We start from the raw sequence: 21156 nt of genomic DNA, 5'->3' as shown, positions 1-21156 counted from the left end.
GGGGGTTGTGGGCGTGGCTTTGTGCGGGAGAGGGAGGAGGGGTGAGCAGAGAGGGGGAAGCGACCCCCGCCGTGCGCGCGCGCGCTCTAACGGAGGGTACGCGCGTTGGCTCTGGGCGGTTGCGTGACTGATTAGAAAGGTGTCGCGGCGGCGCGCTCGCGCCCGCCCTCCATTAAACAGCTTAACGTTGCCGCTGCTGTCGCGTGGTCGGAGCCGCGCCTGTCTCCCTCCTCCCCTCCGCGCGCTCTCGCGCCGGCCCCTTCGTGTGTGAGTGTGCACAAGTGGGGGAGGGGAGCGAATGAGGCGGCTCTGCCTTCCGCCGGTTCATCTCCGTATCCATCCCCTCCATGGTCCCTGCTCCACCCCACCCCGCTAGCCGGATAGCCGTTGCCTGCTGGGATTAGTCTCCGGGGCCGTGGGGGTGGGGGGGAAGGGTCGTGACGGGGGTGGGGTGGGGAAAGGTGAGGACCTGGCGGCGGCAGCAGGAGGAACCGGAGGGAGTAAGAGCGACACGCGGGGAGGCTGAGGCCCACAGGAGGAAGGAGCAAGGAGCGGCAGCGGTAGCAGCTGGAAGGAGCCCCGGCGTGGCCACTGGAACCTTCCGGGGCGGATTTGGTCTGTTCGCTGTGAGGCGACTGGGATTTAACGTGGTGGCGATTGGCGGCGGCGGCGGCGCGTTGTGTGGGGAGCGCGGAGGGGATCGTGCCCGCGCCCCCCTCCCGCCTTGGCCGCCTGTGTGGCTAATTCCCCCCCATCTGGACCATGGCCGACGACGACGTGCTGTTCGAGGATGTGTATGAGCTCTGCGAGGTGATCGGCAAGTAAGTTGGGGGGAGGCAAATCAACCGGATTGGGGTGGGGGGAGTGGGTGGAAGAGGGAGGCGGCCGCGGCCAAAGCGGCAGCAGCAGCAGCAATCGGCTGCAAAGCCTCCTCCCCAACGGGAGGGAGGAAGAGGTGGGGGGAGAGATGCTCGGCTCCTTTCCCACCTGAGCTGCTGCTGCTGCTGCGGCCGCTGTGTCTGGCAGAGGCAGGGTCGGGGAACAGAGGGACCAGCTCCATGGCGTTGGGACGGAGTGACATGACAAGTGAATTAATCGTGGCGCCCACGCGCTTTTACACGGTGGGAGAAGTGACCTGATGCTTCTCTGCCTCCCCCTTCTCCTCCCGCTCCGGTCACCACGATTAAACATTGCTTAACCGGGTGATTGTTTCTGCACCTAACCCGGTTTTATCGTTACCCTAATTCTGGCACAAGATCTATATGACCACTTGCCTACTAGGAAGGTAGACAAGGAAGAGACCGTGTGTGTGTGTGTGTGTGTTTTTCCTCCACATCTCTCTGCCCTGTGGTGTCTCTGTGTATTTGTACGCCAGGTGCCTTCCTGTGCTCTGCTGCATAATAACCAGCTCGTTAGCAACGATGTAAGTGACACTCAGGTAATGCTCAGTTTCTCTGTAAATCTTTCCCCACCCACTTGGAATAACGAGGATCAGTGAGGGAGATTTTTGGCCTTCTAATGTTCATTATGCAACTGCTTTTAAATCGATGTTCAAAGCTTGCATAAAACTGAAGTTGCAAACGGTTGCTAAACTACCATTGCTGTCTGTTTGGATGGAGCAGTTTGGTAGAGTGTTTGAAAATGGCAGCTCAAGTTGTCTCCTTTTATGACTTGTGTAATTCTATACTTGGGTGGGTGGGGGATAATAAAATTAATCGTGGTGGTGGGGAATGAAAACTGCCTAGCATTGACATTGTTTTGTGAGTTTGATGTCTCATTTTCTATTTTTGAGGAATCTTCATGATAAAAGAAAAGTGAAATGAGGTGCACCATTAAAAAAAAATTAGGTAACTTTTCATATTGGAGTCAGCTGAAGAATTAGCACTTTGGTGGATTTGCTGGTGTTAAGATATTTCTAAGGATAACTAGATGTTGAGGAAAGCATCTTAGGCCAGATCTACACCAAGCAGGATATTGTACTATGAAAGTGGTATATAAAAGGCAGAAGCCACACTACTGTTTTATAGTGGTATTGAAGTGCACTGACAACTGTTGGGGCCCATTGACACATACAATATACCGCTTTCATAGTGCTGTATCCTGCTTGGTGTAGATCTGGCCTTAGTTTTCTTTCTATTTTATTTTTGTCATGATAGTGTTCTCTCAGATTCAAAATGAAAATTATTGGTTTACTATAAGACTTGGTACAAAATAAATACTTTTAAGCATGTTTTTAGTCATGTTTATTACCTGATATACCTACATGAAGCTAAAGCTGGTATCTACTTGATTGAAATATTTGGGAACATCTGATCCTGTTACACCTTTTGCCAGACTCTTAACTCTCCATATTTTGATTATTCTGTGTGTTACAAGTGTGTTTCAATTCTAAATATTTAATTCTGCTTATCATAAGAAAAGCCTGAATGAGTGGTATTATTTGGTCAGAATCCTAGAAGCAACAGTAAAAAAATTCATGTGTCAGTTACATAGTTGGTAGTTATTTTTTTATGAGCAGCCAGTCATGTTTTCCTCAAGGTTCCCCTTTTGTTGCAGGGAAGTTGCATTCAAATCACAATGTTGTGTACCTGTGAAAATGCAATACTCCTAGGTGGTTGTATAATGTGAGGTCCTGCTCTCCATTGACAAAGATCAACTTAGGGAGACCTGGGACAGGGCCTTTCTGTGGTGTCCACACATCACTGGAGCTCTGTTATCGAAGAACTTCATTTGGTCCCCTCTTTGATTTTAAGCATACCTTATACACCTTTTTATTTTGCCAAGCTTTTACTTGATTTTTATTACTGGTTCTCTACATTTTAATCTGATATTTTAAATATTGTTTTATTGTAATGTTCCCAATCATAACATTTTATTTGGTAACATAAATAAAATAATGAATAATTCATTAATGTGAAAAATAGTGTGGCTAACAGCTTGAGTGATGAATGAAGAAGTCCCAGATTCAACTATGAATTCTCAAAGTAACCTTAGACAACTCAATATCTTTCATATTTTGGCCTGCCTTCCAAAGTAGTTGTCAGTGTTGCTGAGACATGTAAATGAAATGCATTGAGCATTTAGGAAAACAGTGAATACATACTTGTAATTATTGCACTTTTGATGGGTGGATTGTGGATGTGTTGGGTGTTACAATATGGTTGTATGTTGATTATGATAAATGCCTACTTTGCCTTTTCAAAAAAAAATAAACTTCCTTTGACAACTGAGTATTCCCACGTGTACAGCTTTAGAGCGAGACTATGACTCAGTGGTAGAACACATGCTTTGAATGCAGAAAATCCCAGGTTCAGTCCCTGGCACCTTAGGTAGCAGATAATGGGGATCTGTCTGCATGAGACCATAAAGAGATGGTGTTAATCAGAATAGACAGTAGTGGGCTAGGTGGACAAATAGTCTGACTTGGTTTATAAGGCAGTTTCCTGTGTTCCTAAGTCCAACAAAAATGCTCAATTAATTACTATTTTTAAGTAGTAAATAGCTACAAAGCTAACTTCCTGGTAGTAATACCTGGTCATCTTGTAACTTTAAAATACTTCAGAGGCAGTGTATTGGAGCATATAGCTAATATGTTTCTTAAGATGACTGTAAACAGTGCTGTATTCGCATTGAAGAGGCTGTGGGAGCCTGGCCCCTTCTGGGCTACTCTAGAACTTCTCCTTCTGAGCTTTCTCTGGGTGGAAAAAACTTCTGTATTGGCCCTTTTCCTTAGAGAAATATAAGGGAAAGGCACAGGAACAGGAACTAATCTGTTTCATCTGATTTCTCAATAAGTAAACCTGTCTGCCTACTTTGTTCTAGTCAATGAGGACGTGGAGAACTAGCTTGAAGGGTTTAGGCCAACCACCTGCTCTTTGGATCCTTGCCACTTGTGAAATCTGCCAGGGCCAGGCTTGACTGTGTGGGTATCAGAAGTGATGAATGCCTGGGATGGGATCGTCCCAACTACTTTAAGAGAAGCAATGGTGAAGTCACTTCTAAAAAAAAGATAGGTTTAGATTCTATAGTCTTGGAAAATTGTTGCCCAGTCTCTAATGTACTATTGTTAAGCAATATCCTGGAATGGTGGTAGGTCATCAACTCCAGGCAGCCTTGAAGGGACACTGATTATTTCAATCTATTCCGATTTGCCTTCTGGATTGGGTTTGGGATAAAAACTGCCCTTCTCACTTTGTGAGTAGTTTATTAACCCATCACGAGCTATCGTGATTTCCGAATGCAGCCATTGGTACGGGACTTGTAGGAATATTGCCGAAAAGCTAAAATGGCTTTGAGACAGACCTTGGCTGATTTTAAGGCCCAGCTTTTAGAACTGGTTATTTTACTTTAACCAGTTCTAAAATGCTAAATGCATTTACATGGAAATTACTTTTAAACAGTTGGTTTAGGATTGCAGCCCTCCATTACTTCTGAGTACAATGTAATTCTAGTGAACTTACTTACTGTAAAGTGTATTTAAGGATACAGGTACAGGATAGTTAACAAGGATGCAGCTATTAAACGATCACAGATTAAAATGTGTTTGTTCGTTTGTTTTGGTAGTGTGATAAATATATGCTATTCAACGATGGGGAGGAGGTGGAAATAGACTGATGGAACATTCCAGGTCTTTATGTTGTCAGACATCCTATCTAGCCATGGTTGCCTTGTCACATTCTTTTAGTGGAGGTCAGAAAGATTGTTGTAATAATCAACGATCTGTATAATCTGTATTTTAAAATCTGGTGGCCATGGCTTGGCTTTTCTCTCTGATTCAAATTATTGCCCATCGTAATTGTTTTTGATAGGCATTTATATATCTTAAATCGTTTCTCAACACACACAAATGTGCAGATGTAGACTTTGACTTGATATACTGATTTAGCTTGTAAATAGTTTTGTCTCTAACTTAAAAACATTTCATGCAGTTGGAAGTGTAAACACCTTACTCAGTCAAGAATTAGCTCCTAATATTTACTGTGGAAAGAACTTACTTCTCAGTAAACCTGTTTTATGAGAGCTAGAACAATAGCGCTTACTTAGATCTAATAGTCATATATTTTATCAGTCAATATAACTTCTGAAAAAGAGGAGTAATTTTTCCTTGCTTTTCAGCTAGCAGTTAATAGTACAATTTGTGGCGGGTTTTTTTTTAGTTATATTCTTTTTTATATACAGCTGTATAATGACTTAGTAGAAATTTCAGTTATGGTATTAGGACTTGTGAAAGTTTTATTTATAGTCCAAATTGAAGGGCATATTTGAAACCATATATGTAGCATTTGTGTGTAGAACCCCGTTTCCTTCAATGAAAAAATATGCAGGCTGAGTTAACAATTGTTAAATTTTACATCTTTATCCTTAAATATTACGGTTTGCTATGTTGGCTAAACAATTGCTTTATCTTATAAGGATCCACCGACGAAATCTAACAGCATCTCAGTTTGGAATCCCTGTTTTTGATCTATTTTCTGAAACTGGAAATGAAAGCCTGTTTACTGTGTGCATCATCTCCTCTTGTTAACAATCTGCCCAAAAGGATCACACAGCTGCTGGTTTGTAGAGTCTTGCATAGCTGGACTTTCAGGCTGGCGCAGAAATGAAGCCAGTGAGGCCTGTTTGGTTACACTGAGTAAAGTTTCCATGGAATGAAGCTAATAGTTTGCACTTCGGTTAATTTAGGGATGTGTTAAATAATAACTGCACATCTTGGAATTGTTCAGGTGATTATGTTTTTCTAAGCCTGGATAGTGAAAAATCCTGTTTGTTTTGTGTGTGTGTGTATAGAGGGCAGTTGCCTTCCAACTCCAGGCAGATTTGGATGATACAGATTTTCTAGACCCATTTCAAACCAGTTTCAGGGCAGGATATGGAGTTGAGGCAGCTATAGTTGCTTCAGTGGATGATCTCCGCTTGAGTATTGACAGGGGAGTGTGTCGCTGCTGGTGCTTTTAGACCTCTCAGCAGCTTTCGATACCATCGACCATGGTATCCTTCTGGAATGCCTGGGAGGTTTGGGAATCAGGGGCACTGTGCTTCAGTGGTTCTGGTCCTGTCTCTCAGGGAGGTTCCAGATGGTGATGCTTGGGGATAGCTGCTCCTCAAAGAAGGAGCTGTCATATGGTGTACCACAAGGCGCCATCCTATCCCCAATGCTGTTTAATATCTACATGAAACCGCTGGGAAAGATCATTTATTTATTTATTACATTTATATACTGCCCCACAGCCAAAGTTCTCTGGGCGGTTTACATCCGGAGGCATGGGGCGGGATGCTATCAGTATGCCGACGACACCCGCCAAATATACTTCTCTGTGCCTTCGACAACAGCATCAGCTAAGGATAGTGTGTCTCCTCTGAATTGAATGCTTGGAGGCGGTAATGGGATGGATAAGGAAAAACAAACTGAAGTTGAATCCAGACAAGACAGAGGTGCTTACTGTCAAAGGCCTCAACTTGGGTTTGGAAGTGTGTCAACCAGTTCTGGATGGGATTACACTCCCCCTGAAATACTGTGTTTGCAGCTTGGGGGTGCTCCTAGATCCATCGCTCCAAATGCTCAGAAAGATGCAGCGTACAGGAGTGCCTACTATCAGCTTCAACTGATATGCCAGCTGCACCCCTTCCTAGACTTGAAAGACCTAAAGACGGTAGTGCACGCACATAGGGCTACCTTTGTGCCTAGTCCGGAAACTTCAACTAGTTCAAAATATGGCAGCCAGGTTGGTCATCAGTACACCTAGGGGTGACCGTATTACACCAATTATAAAATTACTTCACTGGCTGCCAATTAGTTTCTGGTGAAGTATAAAGTGTTGGTTATTACCTTTAAACCCTACATGGTTTTGGTCTAGGTTACCTGCGGGATCGCCTTCTCCAGTACAATCTGCCCTGCACACTTAGGTCCTCTGGGAAGAATTTACTTCAGCCAGCTAAAACTAGATTGACAACTGTTACCCAGAGGACCTTCTCTTCTGCTGCTCCCAGACTGTGGAATGGCCTGCCGGGAGAGATTTGCCAACTCAACAGTCTTTTTGAATATATATTTTTTTAAAAACTATAAAGACTGATCTGTTCTGGGAGGCCTACCCAGTCGAATTTTAAGATGTCTGGCTGTTATTTTAATAATGTATTAGTTTTATATGTTTTAATCAGTTCTATGTATTTTGTAATATTTTTGTATTTTATGTTGTTTCCCACCTTGAAGTGCAATAGCATATTGCGCAGAAACAAATGTCTAACAGAAACAGCGTGGAATAAAAAGGCCAAACGCATTTCAACACAAAGTCTTTATCAGTGGCCAATGCTAAAATATTGGCCACTGAAGAAGACTTCGTGTTGAAACGTGTTTGGCCTTTTTATTCCACGTTGTTTCTGTTAGACATTTGTTTCTGTGCAATATGCTATTGCACTTCTATTGCAATATTACTGTTAATCTTAATTTTATTCTTGTACTTTAAATATTGTTGTTCTACTGTATATACATCCTTAACTTTTTGTTTAGTATTACATGGTTGTTTGTTAAGGACTTCACCTTTCCTTGCTCTTGGTTCCCCACCTCGATCCAGATGGAGAAGTGGGAAATTATTATGATTATGTTTATGATTATTATATATACAATCCTGACTAATATACAGACACATATATAATATGTACAATAGTGAGCTGGTGACAGGATTGTAACTACAGTGCAGCAACTGAGAAACAGGCAAGGTATCAGCAAGCTTAGAGGAATCCCAAAGTTTGCAGAAGTACAAAATACAAAAAGCCTTAAAGTAGATAGGTTTCAGGTTGGCAGGATCTACTTTGTTTTATACTGTAAACCCAAGATCCACTAACTGGAGCCAGATGTGACATGGAAAGAGTTCAAGATACGGAGTCAATTAGCTAGTGAACCCCATGAGCTATATACTGGGATAAGCTGCATGCAGAAATAAAAAAATTCATAGGTATTACTGCAGATTATGACTTCTAACAATCTAATTTACACCTATTGTTGCTAACTAATTAGGAATTTGAGATCTTTGCTGATGTATTACACATCATCCAGCGATCTATCAAAAAAGCCTGATATGCCTTCTCCCCAAATCTGGGAATCCTTCCTCTGAACTTGTGGGAAGGGAAATTGAGTATCTTGGACAAGGGCATGGCTGGCTGGCTGGAATACTGAACAGGAGCACTTAATTCTACAAAATTTTGTTTCAGGTCACTTGTATGTGACCTGGAACAATGCATGGTTTTTGTAAAGTGATGGACTAATATAAAAATCTGGGTTGAGTTTCGTGGGTTTTTCCCTCTGTCCATGTACATTGGCTTGCCTATCTTTGTGTTAAAATGTCACCAGCCATGGCAATTTGATATTTATGGTCTCTATAATGATTTGGCTGACAGGTTCATTTTTTAAAAGTGCAGATGCAAAGGTTGAGTATAACTGTAGCTCTGTCCACATAGGAAAGTTCAGGGTTCAGGAATCTTTGGAGAGTTTGTTGAAGGCAATCCCTGATCCTTGTCCATACTATGGGTGGGGGGTTTTCATGCTAAGCCACCCTGCAAATATGCCACAGTGGATTGGTTGGTTCTCAGAACAAACCATGGTATGCCTGACAGATGATTGGATTTACCATGGCTTGTTCTCCCCCTCCTTCCTCCTCAGTCCTCCAGCCTGCTTTGGCATGTATCCCAGCTGTCTTTGCAGTAGAACTCTCCTTGTCCCAGACCCCTCCCCAGTCCAATCTCTACCCCTTTTTGTTCCACCACATTTTTTCAGTATTTCAAAAATGTGCAAATGAGGTTATAACATTTTAAAATTATTATTGTTGCACTTATGTCTGTCTGATATGTGTAATCTTGCCTGGTAAATTTCCTTGTATGTTTTAGCTGTCAAATGGAGCTGCAAAGTGGAATAAGTAATATGCAAGGAAACGAACAAGACGAGTTGCATATAGGCTAATTTGTGCACAGTTGCAAAGGACCAGGAGAGAAATAACAGAGAAAGGAGGGACCCAGTAGCGCAATTCAGAAGCACCGAAAATGAGGGGAAACAGCAAATGTAGTCAGTGCACTCTTGGCAATGTGATCCTCTTGCTTATAGGTGTTGAACTGACACTTCTCCGTGTCCTCCACCTTTTTAACACTTCTCCAGCTCGCTGTCTACTCTAGAAAGGGGAGATATAAGCCTCCTTTGCTTTTTGCTGATCCTTCTCAGAGGAGTTACTGCACTTCAGTGTACTTGCACAAATCTCTAACAGTAAAATTGTTGTTGTTCTATACTGCCCCATAGCCAAAGCTCTCTGGGCAGTTTGCAAAGATTTTAAAAAATTAAAATGCAGCTTGCAAAGTTTTAAAACTATTTACATAAAACACACAAACAAACAGTATATGTAGAGACAACATATATCTAAAAACAACTTTGAGTAGTAAATGAAGGGGGAAATTGTGTGCCTGCAGTAATGGAGTAGTTACTGCAAATGCACAGATTTCCCCTCTGTTTACTTCCCAGCCCTTAAATTTGTGCAAATTTTGCTTCCATTTACTTCCCAGCCCTTAAATCTGCACAAACATTCCCCAGTTTTTTAAATAACAGGAAGGAGCAAATAGGATGCCCACACCAGCAGTACCTACCCTCCCCCCCTCCCCATGGCCCCATTTACTCTGTTCCATGCAGCTGCCTTCTTGAAGAACCGTGCTAAAACTGTCAGGGAGATTTGCACACATCTACTGAAATGCAGTAACCGCAGCATTAAATGCTCCCAAATGAGCCACAAAAGTGGGAGGAGTTAATATCTCCCCTTTCTGGAGAAACTGGAGAGTTAAGAAAGCGTTGAAAAGGTGGAGTACACTGAGTAGTTCAATTCAACACCTAAAAGGGAGAGGATCATATTGCCATGGGGGAACTAATTGTTCTCCCTCCTTTGGCCTTACTCCATTTGCTCACCCACACACCATTTTCGGTGCTTCTGAATTGCACTACTGGATCCCTCTTTTCTCTTATTATTATTACTCCTCCTGTCCTTCACAACTGTGCACAACTATGCAGACTCATCTTGACAATTTCCTTGTATATTACCTACTCCCTTTTGCAGCTTGCTTTGACAGTTGAAACATATAAGGAAAATGACCAGGTAAGACTATACATGTTGGACCGCTGTAAGTGCTCACTTGCAAACGCTGACAAAAAAAATGTAATTAAAAAAACTGCAACCTCAGTTATGGATATAATATATCAATGTGATTGAGTGCATAAATTTCAATTAATATATATGAAGTGTATGCATGTATATTATACATATATGAAAATACAGCTTTTAAGAAAATAAAAGAAATTATACATAAACTTCAACGAAGGCAGACCAAATATCTATACATGTATCTATTTGCGAGTGGTGCCTATATACTAGGTTGGGCTAGAATTGCCAATATAGCCCTGCCTACTGCACCATCCTATTAAGGATGGATTAATCTGTCCATTTTGCTTTCTCCTGCATTCAGTTTTTTTAAAACTTCAGTTCTTTCTATCCCAGATATGAAGAAATTAGCCATTTTTGCTACATTTTTAACAAAACTGAAATGAAATTCCCTCGCATCGTCACTGGACAAATTCAAAAGGTACAAGCTATTCCCAGCATGGAGAAGACTGTGTACCTGTCTTGTCATGTACTGGTTAAAGTTGAGGAACCTGTTAGAAAAAAGAGGCGGCAACCCAATTGAACAGTAACATGGTTGAATCTGTAGAGATACAAACGCAGACATTTAAATGCTCAGCACTCCAAGCCCTGGGTCTAGCTTGGTAAATCAGTTTCATTTCTCTTCCATTGTTTTTTTTTTAGTAAGTTCTTTGCTTCCAAAGCATAAAGGAACTTGGGAATCTTTGTACATTCTTATTAAAACTATTCTCACTCATCCTTATTTCTGTTGCAGGTTCTGGAAGTGGTTTGAGCTGTTCTCCTATAGTTTTAGATGTTGCATGGTATGCTTACATCATACATTGTAAGAACTATAATTGGGGTCTTGGGGGTCAATTTTGACAGTAGCGTTTTTCTATACTACCTCTATTTGTTTGTGGACTTGAATTCCTAATTATACTGGAGAGCATTATACTACTTTGACTTTGAGCATATACTGCTAATGACATAATCCACCTAGTGAAATAACTTATTGGATTCACTTCATAATAACGTTTCCCCCTTCCAAATCCCCCCTTCTATTTGTACATACATCTGTTACCACAATTCATTTTTGAAAGGGCTGTTTTCCAAGGAAACTTAATTTTATATAGCACATTGGAGAACTTTTTATGCTTCAAAGTTGTAACTCTTCTACAACACTACATATAATTAAACTTTGCTTTATAAAATGTTGTTTCCTTAAAACACTAGAAGATTTTTAGGCTCATGTCTAATATTTCGCTCATAAGAGTCACACTGGGCGAGTTTGGACAATGACAACGAGGGAAACAGCCACTATGGCTGCTGCCCCTGCAACAGCCATTTGCATTATTCCCCATGCAGCAGCATGGTGTGTTGTCTAAACCCACTGCATGGTGGAGTGGAGTTGTACCCACCCTACAACCTCTGCTTTGCGTCATAGGTTATAGGGTAGGTCCGATCCCTGCCACACTGCGTGCCAGATTCGGACAACCTGCCAATCCGTGTTACATTGTGGGGAGTAATGCAAATAGTGGTTGTGTGTGCAGTATGTGGGGTGGCAGGGGGAGCAGCCATGATGGTTTCATTCCTTGCTGCGATCGTCTGAACCCAGTCACTGATTGATGGCACACTGGTATGACCACTGCAGTGAAGAAAGTACATGTTGTTCTAATTAGTTATTGCTTAGTAAAAGTCCTTTTCATATATTTGTTGTTCAAGTAACAAATGTAGCATGTAGATGGTGCATTTTAAGCATTCAAAACACTTCACATTATCTCAGTAATCCTAACATATCTCTATGGGCTCTGCCAGTATTATCCCCATACTGCAGATGGTGGTGGCTTGCATGATAGTACTCAAGAATTTGTGGCTGCAGTGAGATCTGAACAGGTTCTCAGTTTTGGTCACTACTCCACACAGTCTCAAAGTGCTTGAGTTTTCTATTGAGAATTCCAAGATTTTCTGCAAATGAGCTGAAAAGTAAGGCGAACCCTTCAAAGCCAATGAAGAAAAAATATAGTTAACTGAGGTTTGTTTATTTCCCCCTTAATTTTCTCAGATTTGTGGGCAGGTGGGACTTAGAGCTATTTATGTAATTGGGAAAGTATTGATAGACTTCACTTCCACAGAGGAAGATACTGCCTACTGAGCTGCTCCTGGCTCCTTAGCATATTTGTGTCATTTATTCCAGAAGGGTAGTCAAATTAGTGCATTGTATAAGAAAACAATAGTTTTGGTAGACTGGGATCTTAAAGGCTAACATTTTTGAGTCGTTAGCAGAGCACAGATGTAAATGAGATCTATTCAAAAGAATAAAAAAGCCTTCCTCAACCTGGCACCCTTCTGATGTTTGGGTACAGTTCCAGCATTTCTGACCATTGGCCATGCTGGATGGGGTTGATGGGAGTTGAAGTCAAAACATCTGGAGGGCACCAGATTGGGGGTGGCTGGAGTAAAATATTTGATCTAAATAGTATGGGAGACTCCCAGCTAGTAATAAGTTGGCAAGGCAAGATGAATAATGATATGAATACCTGAAGTGGGAGGGAGAATAGCTAGCCATTCCCAGCCCCCATTGAGCCCAGGTCTGATAATCAAACCTACATGGTACCACCAGCATTTGGTTTTGTGTAGTCTAGAAATGGGCATGACTGCAGAAGTGCCTTAATATAGTATAAGAATTGAAAAACTGGGAGATGATATGCCTATCAGTGCCTGTTGGTCAGGATGGCTAAATAGAACCTTCATATTCAGAGGCAATTTACCACTGAATGCAAGTTGCTTTGGGTCAGTAGAGAAGGATTTGCCTTCCAGTGCCAGTGTGGTTAGTGGATAGAGATGATATAGGTTAGGGCAGTGCACCTCTTACCTGAACTGCTTAGGAACCCAATCTGGATCGATATTTGGCCCCCATTTTGCCCCCCTTCCCCACTTACTTGCCTCCACATAGGCAGGTAAGTAGGGAAGGGGGAATAAAATGGGGGCCGAATAAGCCCCCCTCCCCCATTACCTGGCATGGACCGCAGCGGACAGTGGAGCCAGGTAAGCCCCCCTCCCCCACCCCCCACTTACCTTGCTCCGTCATCCATCGCAGACCGGGCAGCGGCTTCAACAGGCCTGGGCCACAGTTGAAGCTGCCGCCTGGACCACGACGGAGCCAGGTAAGCCCCCCTCCCCCCCCTTACCTGGCTCTGCCGCCATCGTTGCACGGACTGCGGTGCCAGGTAAGCCCCCCTCCCCCCCACTTACCTGGCCCCGTTGTGGTCTGGGCAGTGGCTTCAACCGTGGCCTGTTTCCGCCTGAAGCCTGGGCTGCAGTTGAAGCCGCTGCCCAGACCACGACAGAGCAAGGTAAGCCCCCCCTCCCCCTTTACCTGGCATCACCACATGGAATGTGGCGGCGCCACCGCCAGGTAAGCCGCTCTCCCCCCCTTCCCCACTTACCTGGCTCTGCCGCCGTCGCTGCACGGACTGTGATGGCGGCGGACAGGGGAGCCAGGTAAGCTCCCCTCCCCACTTACCTTGCTCCGAAGCTTTATTTATTTATTTATTTATTACATTTTTATACCGCCCAATAGCCGAAGCTCTCTGGGCGGTTCACAAAAGCTGATCTGCTCTGGAACTGGGCTTCAAAGGTCCGGATCGGCCCACTCCGCTTTGAATCCGTGAATCCATAACGGAGCGGAGCACACCCCTAATATAGGCAACAGAGACCTGTTTCCTTTCCCTCTCAACCATGAAGCTCAGTAGATGATCTTGGCCCAGTCACCAAGCAGTTGTTATTAGGCTAATATTGGTGGGGGAACACCATGGGTTGGATAAAATCTTGTGGGAAGAGTATGTTCACAAAAACAGTTGTACTGCTGCTTGCTTATGGAAATGGTTTTTACTAGTGTTCTCACAACCCCTAGAAGATTAAGGAGCAATTCAAAAAGTGAAGAGGGACTGCCTGTGCCATGAGTTTCACATACAAGATACATAGGGCTAAGGAGACATGTTAAAGAATTTTACTCCTTCAACTGTTTATGCCTTTGAAGAATCCTATCTCCCTCTCAATCTGAGAACAGTATTTTGTAAAAGGATAATGCTTGCAATCCTACCCATAATTATGTGTACTTGAGTTCCATTGACTTGAATAAGACTTAAGTATGCATTGCTGTGGGCTAAGTTACAGTCATTGTCAATAATGAAGACACTCAATGCTACTTGTTGCTGATTATTAAAATTTCTTAATGTTAATTCTGTCTTTGGCAGTGCAGTCTCATGCAGTGACTTCTGATTAGTTTCTAGTAAAACTATTTGTAATAAAGGACCTGCAAAACTACCAATAACTGGAAACGTACAAGGCCCATCATAAACACTAATACCAAACTCAGTTTCTCCAAATCCCAGTCCTTATGTATTCTATGTGGCACAATCCACTCACAAAAGACAGGTATTGGGTGAGTTCACACATACTAAGCTACCAGGAGAGTCAATTGCAATGGGTTCGTTGCTCGCTTCCTGCCTATATCCCAGTGTCCTTTGTATGGAAACCCATCTCATATCCTCATCCTTGCAGCGAGAATCTTTACCAGCCCCCTCTCCGATCACTGTCCCTTTCTGGGCACTTACTTCATTCATCACTTTTTGTGTGTGCTTCGGAAGTATGCAATTGGGATAATTTTTTATTATATTTTCCATCCAGTCTTCCGCAAGTACACAGGTTTGCCTTTCTGCTATGTACAATCTCGCTTTGTCAAGTTCATTATATGTTGTAGCTGTCAAAAGAAGCCCTTAAGTGGAGTAGGTAATATATTAGGAAATTGACAAGACTGCACTTAAGCTAATCTGCACACACTTGCGAAAGACTGGGAAAAAATAATACTAAGAAAAGGTCTGAACCCATTTGCGCGCAGTTCAGAAGCACCCAAAAAAGGGAGAATGCAAATTAATCACTCCAAAAAGGAGCACCTTGGCAATGTCATCCTTTCACTAGTATACCTTGAACTGACACTTGTCAGTGTCCTCCCCCTTTAGACATTTCCACAAGTCCCACTAAAATTGACAGATGGGAGTCGTTGGCTCTCCCCCGCCCCCTCCCCCATTGTAGATCCTTTACAGAGCAATTACTGGAGTTACTGCACTTCAGCAAATTTGTGCAAATTTCCCTGACAGTTTTTAAGGTTTTTTTTTTAAAGGGGGTGGAGCTAGTAATTCCCATTTGTTGTACTACTGAACCACTGGAGAAGTAAAAAAGGTGGCAACTGAGTTACGTTCTTTCCAAAGTGCCATTTTGGCATCAGTGGAGGGGCAATCACTGGCGAGGGAGGCAGTACTGGTAAGATTGCAAGGAGTGGCATGGGCTTTTTTCCACTCTTGCCAGGCAACTCTGTAGATGGGACAAGCCATACTGCCAGATTCAGACATCACAAAAAGCCATCCTCAACAATCCTATTACAAGACATGGGTTGTCAGGTTAGCTTGTACATGATCAACAAACTGCTGAATCAACCACACTGGTTTCACAAGTCATGGTAAGGCTGATAACTGTGGGTTATAATATCATGTGAACCCAATCATTGGCAGAGTAGTTAAGCCCAAATTTTGCAGAAATGCAAAAAATATTAAGAAATGGCGAGAGGGAACCTGGGGGGACAACCCAAATTATCTAATGACGTCTTAGCATGCTTAGTGGGCATGTAATACTGGCTGGCAGATGTTGTTGTTGTTATTATTATTATTTCTATACTGCCCTATAGCTGAAGCTCTTTGTGCGGTTTACAACAATTCATAAAAGTACAGTTGGAGTAGGATAGGGGGAGCCAAAGGGGAGGGGGAATGAAGTGGAGTGGCTGGAAACTAGAACACGAGAAGTCCACACTGCAAGACTTTGCTGCAGTTCTCATTTGTTGATCTAGTTGACAATTTAAAATTCCTGCTCTTGTTGGATGCTTCATGGAAAACAGAATGTGATGATGACCAAATACTGTTCAGATTTTGATCGATGGTAGCATTACTTTTACATTGGTATGTAGCCAATTTTCTCATCTACTGTAATAGAAAACTTGTCAGATGTCAAAAGTTTATTTTTATTCAATGTTTTTGATTAGGCTTTGGATATACTGACTTATCAGTGATTGTTTTGGTTTTATCAAAGCTTGGAGAAAAGTTGGATTTAAAAATAATTCTGCACAGGTAAGATATAGAACTTGTTATTAAAATAAAGTCTTCTAAATATAGCCTTTTCTGGTTTCTTGTAGGGTATTGAAAGTCTTTCAAGCACACGAATGGGAAATAAGTTTTAATTTCATCTTAAACATTATTCTTTTATATCGACTTCTGAGGGTGTGAAAAAGCATTTCTATACCACTCAGTAGCCAAAGCTCTCTGTGTGGTTCTCAGTGTTGCTGCCAGGCAGATTTCCATGGAGAGAGCATTCCATAGTTGAGGGGTTGCAGATGTCAAATGTAGTATTAGATAGTTTCATATCCATCAATATTGTGGTCCTGAGCTGTATAAGGCTTTTAGTTTGGAACTAGAGGTGTGAACGCCTCCAAAACAAAAACAACCCTGCAAACTTTCTGGGGGGAAACAATTTTTCTAAGGATCTGTTTTGGTTTTTTCCTGAAAAATTGAATAAATTTGGATTATGAAATATTTTCATTCAGAATTTAATATGTGTTTATATATTGTTACCCAGCCTTTACTCCCCCAAATGATTTCTAAAAACTCATTAATGAGACTTTTATAGAAAGACTAGAGATGTAAAATGTCTGAAAATAATGAAGCCCTGGGGGTAAATGTTTTTTTAATCCTCAAGATTCCCAGCGTAGTTATTTCTTCCATTCCTTATTAAAACTGTTTATCTAATCTATCTTACACATTAAGGGATGCTCCAAGTCATGTTCAGATTCCCAATATGTGAGTAGAGTCACGTATCATAATATGGAACAAAATGTGCATGCCTGACAGTTCGGGGTTTGTACTACAGATTCCTGTGTTTGTGGGCTTGCTCTGGTTAGATGCTGTAGCAATCAATTAATGTAGTTCTAATCCAAAATCTTCATGTGAAAAAAACCACTGTAGGTTATCCTGTCTCTGTCACCAAATGTGATGGAACAGCATGTGGGTTATCCCACTTATATTTCTTTTTTAAAAAATAACTTTGAGTCTATAGAACTCACTGCCACAGTTTTTACAATAAAGTTCTCAATTAGACCTCAGTACTAGGTAACACTGCCTCAGCTGTAAAACCTTTTAACTGCTGCCGCTAGAATAAAACTAAAAGAAACTCAGTAGCTTGGCTCTTACGGAATGGGCATGGAATTGACACAGGAAGAGATGGTGTACACCCACCAGTTTTTCTCTGCCTGCAGCTTCTTTCAGCTTCTAATTTGATTCAGACAATAATTACAAATTTACTGAGTTTACTTTTAAAAGTCTCTCTCTCTCTCTCTCTCTCTCTCTCTATATATATATATATATATATATTATAAGCAAACCAAATTGCACATAATATAACTTTAGAACATAAAGGCTGCTTTATGTTCCTAAAGCAGCCTTCCCCAACCTGGTGCCCTCCATATGTTTTGCGTTACAGTGTCCAGCTTCCTTGCCTTTGGCCATGCTGCCTGAAGCTGATAGGAGCTGAAGTCCACAATAGCTGGAGGACCAGGTTGGGGACGGTTGTCTAAAGTAGTAAAGTGAATTTGGATCTGTAGAGAAAACTAAAAAAAAGAAAAGAAAAAAGGATTGCTTATTTTTCAATTTTCCACCAAATTTCCATTTTTTAAGGGGAAAAGCAACTTAGATTTTTTCCCATGGCTTCAAACTTCCCAGAAATTTTACTTCTCTCCTTAGAACCAGCATGTTGAATTTGTCTCGGACATGCATAGGCAGCCAGTGCAAGCAGTTCAGAATTGGTGTTACATGTTTAGACCTTCAGGTCCCTACTATCAATCTGGCTGCCACATTTTGCATAAGCTGCAATGTCTGACCAGTCTTCAAGGGCAGCCCCATGTAGAGAGCATTGCAGTAATCTTAACTTGGATGTTACCAGAGCATAGACTACTGAAGCCAGGTTATCTCTGTCCAGATAGGGGCATAGCTGCACCACCAGCCAAAGCTTGTAGAAGGCAGTCCGTGCCACTGTAGCCACCTGAGCCTCAAGTGACAATGATGGTGGCACCAGGAAAAACCCCAAACTCCAAACTTTCTCCTTGAGGGGGAGTGCAATTCCATCCAGAGCAGGATCAACATCTTCCATCTGGTCAGAAGAACCTGATGGCAGTGAGTAACTACTTTCTGTGTTTTGGGTTGGCAGTATGGCCTCAGGAATATCCCTCCCCCCCAAAAAAGTTTGGAGTTTTAATACTGATTTTAGAGAAGGGGCAGATGCAGCCAAAGATTAGAATGGGTGTTGCTATTCATAAAGAAAGAGTGGTGAAGCTACAAGACCAATAACTGCAATATTTTTCTTTTCCGGGGTGTGTGTGTATCCTGGAGAATTCGTTGCATTGTACATAAAAGTGTTTATGTTCTAGAATTTCAAATGGTCTTTTGCCAGGTAGTAAGGACTTCATGTCTACATATAGTCATCTTTTAAAACACAATTCTTAAGTGTAGTCTAAAATGCTGCTCTTAAGTAAGCTATTTTTTTGTAAATAGTGTTCTATCTCAAAACCAATTCCTATAAATTCAGCCACAGAGAAAACGTTAAGCTTGAGTCAAGCATTCCTAGGCAGTGTCTCATGCAGTGATTGCTTTTACAATTACACTTTTTGTGCAGTTAGAGAGAATCTAAAGCTCACTGAGGCCTGCTACTTGATATCTTTCTGAGTTGTAACCATAATGAACTCTGATAATTAACTGAACTATTATGGTTTACAATTCACCCACTTAAGTTTGCTTATTTATTTATTTATAGCATTTTTGCTCCACCTTTCAGCCAAGAAAGGCTTCTAGAGTGGCCTACAAAGTTTAAGAATAAGACTGTCCCACCCTCAGGCTTACAATCGAAAATCTAAAAGGCATGACACAAAAGGAAAAGGGATTGGGAGGGAAGAGGAAAAAAGCAAAACCTAGGCACCAGTTCTTAGTTTCAAAGTTCTTATAGGTGTTCTTTCTGGCAGGGAAGTGCGAAAACTAAACACCCTGCAGCTATACCTTCTCTGACTGGTGAATTTGGTCAGGTTGGTCTTCCCCTTGCTGTGATGTTCTTCCTGGGTGGCAGGCGGTGCAATGGTTCTTGGTTCTCTGGCCATTGGATAAGGCCAGAGTCTGTGGTCCGAGGGAACTAGCATTTAAAGCTGTGCATTCCTCCTAGCAGGGAGAAAAGAAGCAACTTCCCTACAGTTGTTTCTTCTCTGGCTGATGTATGGGGCCAGGTTGGTTTCTCCTTTGCCATTATGTTATTTCTTGGAGGCAGGGGGAGCAGCTTCCCAGTAGCCCTTGGTTCTTTGGCTGATGAATGAAATCCAGAATTTGCAGTCTGAGGAAACTGTTAAATTTCAAGGTATCTTTGGGACTGAGGTACAAAACATAAGAGATTTCAGAAATATTGACTTACTCCATAATGCTGCCTTGTAGAACATTAAATCTATGCAAATCTTTTCTAGAACCGAATTTTCATCCATGGACCCCTCCAGACACTAGAAAGTTGCACTATCCAAATGGGGGTATTTAGAGTTCTGGTAGATTAAGGTCTGATAGATTCATGTGTAGATAGAACAGAATAAATTGTTGGTATAGTGGTTAGCAGTGACCCAGCTTCTTATTAGTACCTTATTTCTTCCAGCCAAACCTTATTGTAACCTTGTTCTGATTTGGACTAAAAGCTGTTCTAGGCCATAGTTAGAAGGGGAGAAATCCCAGGTTGATCCCCAGGATCATCCCTGTTTGTCCACATAATGCACAGGGGATCCCTCCCTTGCCCCGGGATCTTGCCCTACCCTTTAGGCCGGGTTTTTCTGCGGTCTCGGGCGCTCCGGTCTCTTTAAAAATAGTTTTTAAAATGGCAGGCACGACGCCTCTCCCTCTGAGGTCGTTACGCACCGCGTGTAAACAGAAAAGGGATCTCGCAATAAAAACATTGCGAGATCTTCACCCCTCCGTCACGCAATAACAGGTAGGTCTAGCTAAGGCCTTAGAGTAGTTTTACTGCTGTGATTTGCTGCTTAGAGCTTCCTTGATTTTGCCAGTGGCCTTAACCCTGTTTCAACAAGATGTGTCAGGACCGTGAACCAGAAGAGTATTGCTGAAGCCCAAAGATATTTGAGATATTTGATTCCTCGCTCTCCTTTATTCCTCATATTGAGGCAGTAGCTAAATCCTGTCGTCTTTTCCTGTATAATATTGCCGGATTCGATCATTTTTGTCTGTCTCTTCTGCCAAGACTCTTGTTCATGCATTGGTTATTGGTTGGACTACTGCAACCTTCTTCTCACTGGCCTTCCTTCTTCTCACATCAGTTCGTTGGTGTGAAATCTCTTCATTGGCTTCCAATTCACTCCACAATCCAATATAAACTTCTCCTGTTGACCTACAAAGCTTTTCACTGTCTAGCTCCTTCCTATCTTTCCTCTCTCATCTCACACTATTGCCCCGCTCGTGCTCTTTGCTCCTCTAATGCCATGTTTCTCATCTGCCCAAGGGTCTCTACTTCCCTTGCTCGGCTTCATCCATTTTCTTCTGCTGCCCCTTACGCCTGGAACGCTCTTCCAGAACATTTGAGAACTACAAGTTCAATCGCAGTTTTTAAAGCTCAGCTAAAAACTTTTCTTTTTTCTAAAGCTTTTAAAACTTGATTTTGTTCTGACTTTTATACTGTTAGTTTTACTCTACCCTGTGCCTGTTTGGTGCATTCTCTTCCCCTTCTTATTGTTTTATTATGATTTTATTAGAATGTAAGCCTATGCGGCAGGGTTTTGCTATTTTATTGTTTTACTCTGTACAGCACCATGTACATTGATGGTGCTATATAAATAAATAATAATAAATAATAATAACTCAACTTAATGCAGTGGTGTTCT

General features: G+C 42.1%; 1 protein-coding gene across 9 annotated transcripts in view; it reads left to right on the top strand.

Annotated features, from left to right (window-relative positions):
• The first annotated feature begins 209 nt into the window (after nucleotides 1–209).
• Nucleotides 210–21156, top strand: part of CASK (calcium/calmodulin dependent serine protein kinase) — a 171894-nt gene continuing 150947 nt past the window's right edge. For 5 of the 9 annotated variants that reach the window (XM_063126550.1, XM_063126544.1, XM_063126547.1 and 2 more), the window contains exon 1: nucleotides 211–821. In XM_063126550.1, the coding sequence (XP_062982620.1) occupies nucleotides 763–821 (59 nt within the window). In that variant the 5' untranslated portion in view covers nucleotides 211–762. Of the gene's footprint in view, nucleotides 822–21156 lie in introns of all 9 variants that reach the window. The other 4 variants (XM_063126548.1, XM_063126546.1, XM_063126543.1 and 1 more) reach the window with 2 other exon arrangements.

This window comes from Elgaria multicarinata, chromosome 5, assembly GCF_023053635.1.
Source record: "Elgaria multicarinata webbii isolate HBS135686 ecotype San Diego chromosome 5, rElgMul1.1.pri, whole genome shotgun sequence".
NCBI lineage: Eukaryota > Metazoa > Chordata > Lepidosauria > Squamata > Anguidae > Elgaria > Elgaria multicarinata.
This window is presented reverse-complemented; position numbering and strand designations above follow the sequence as displayed.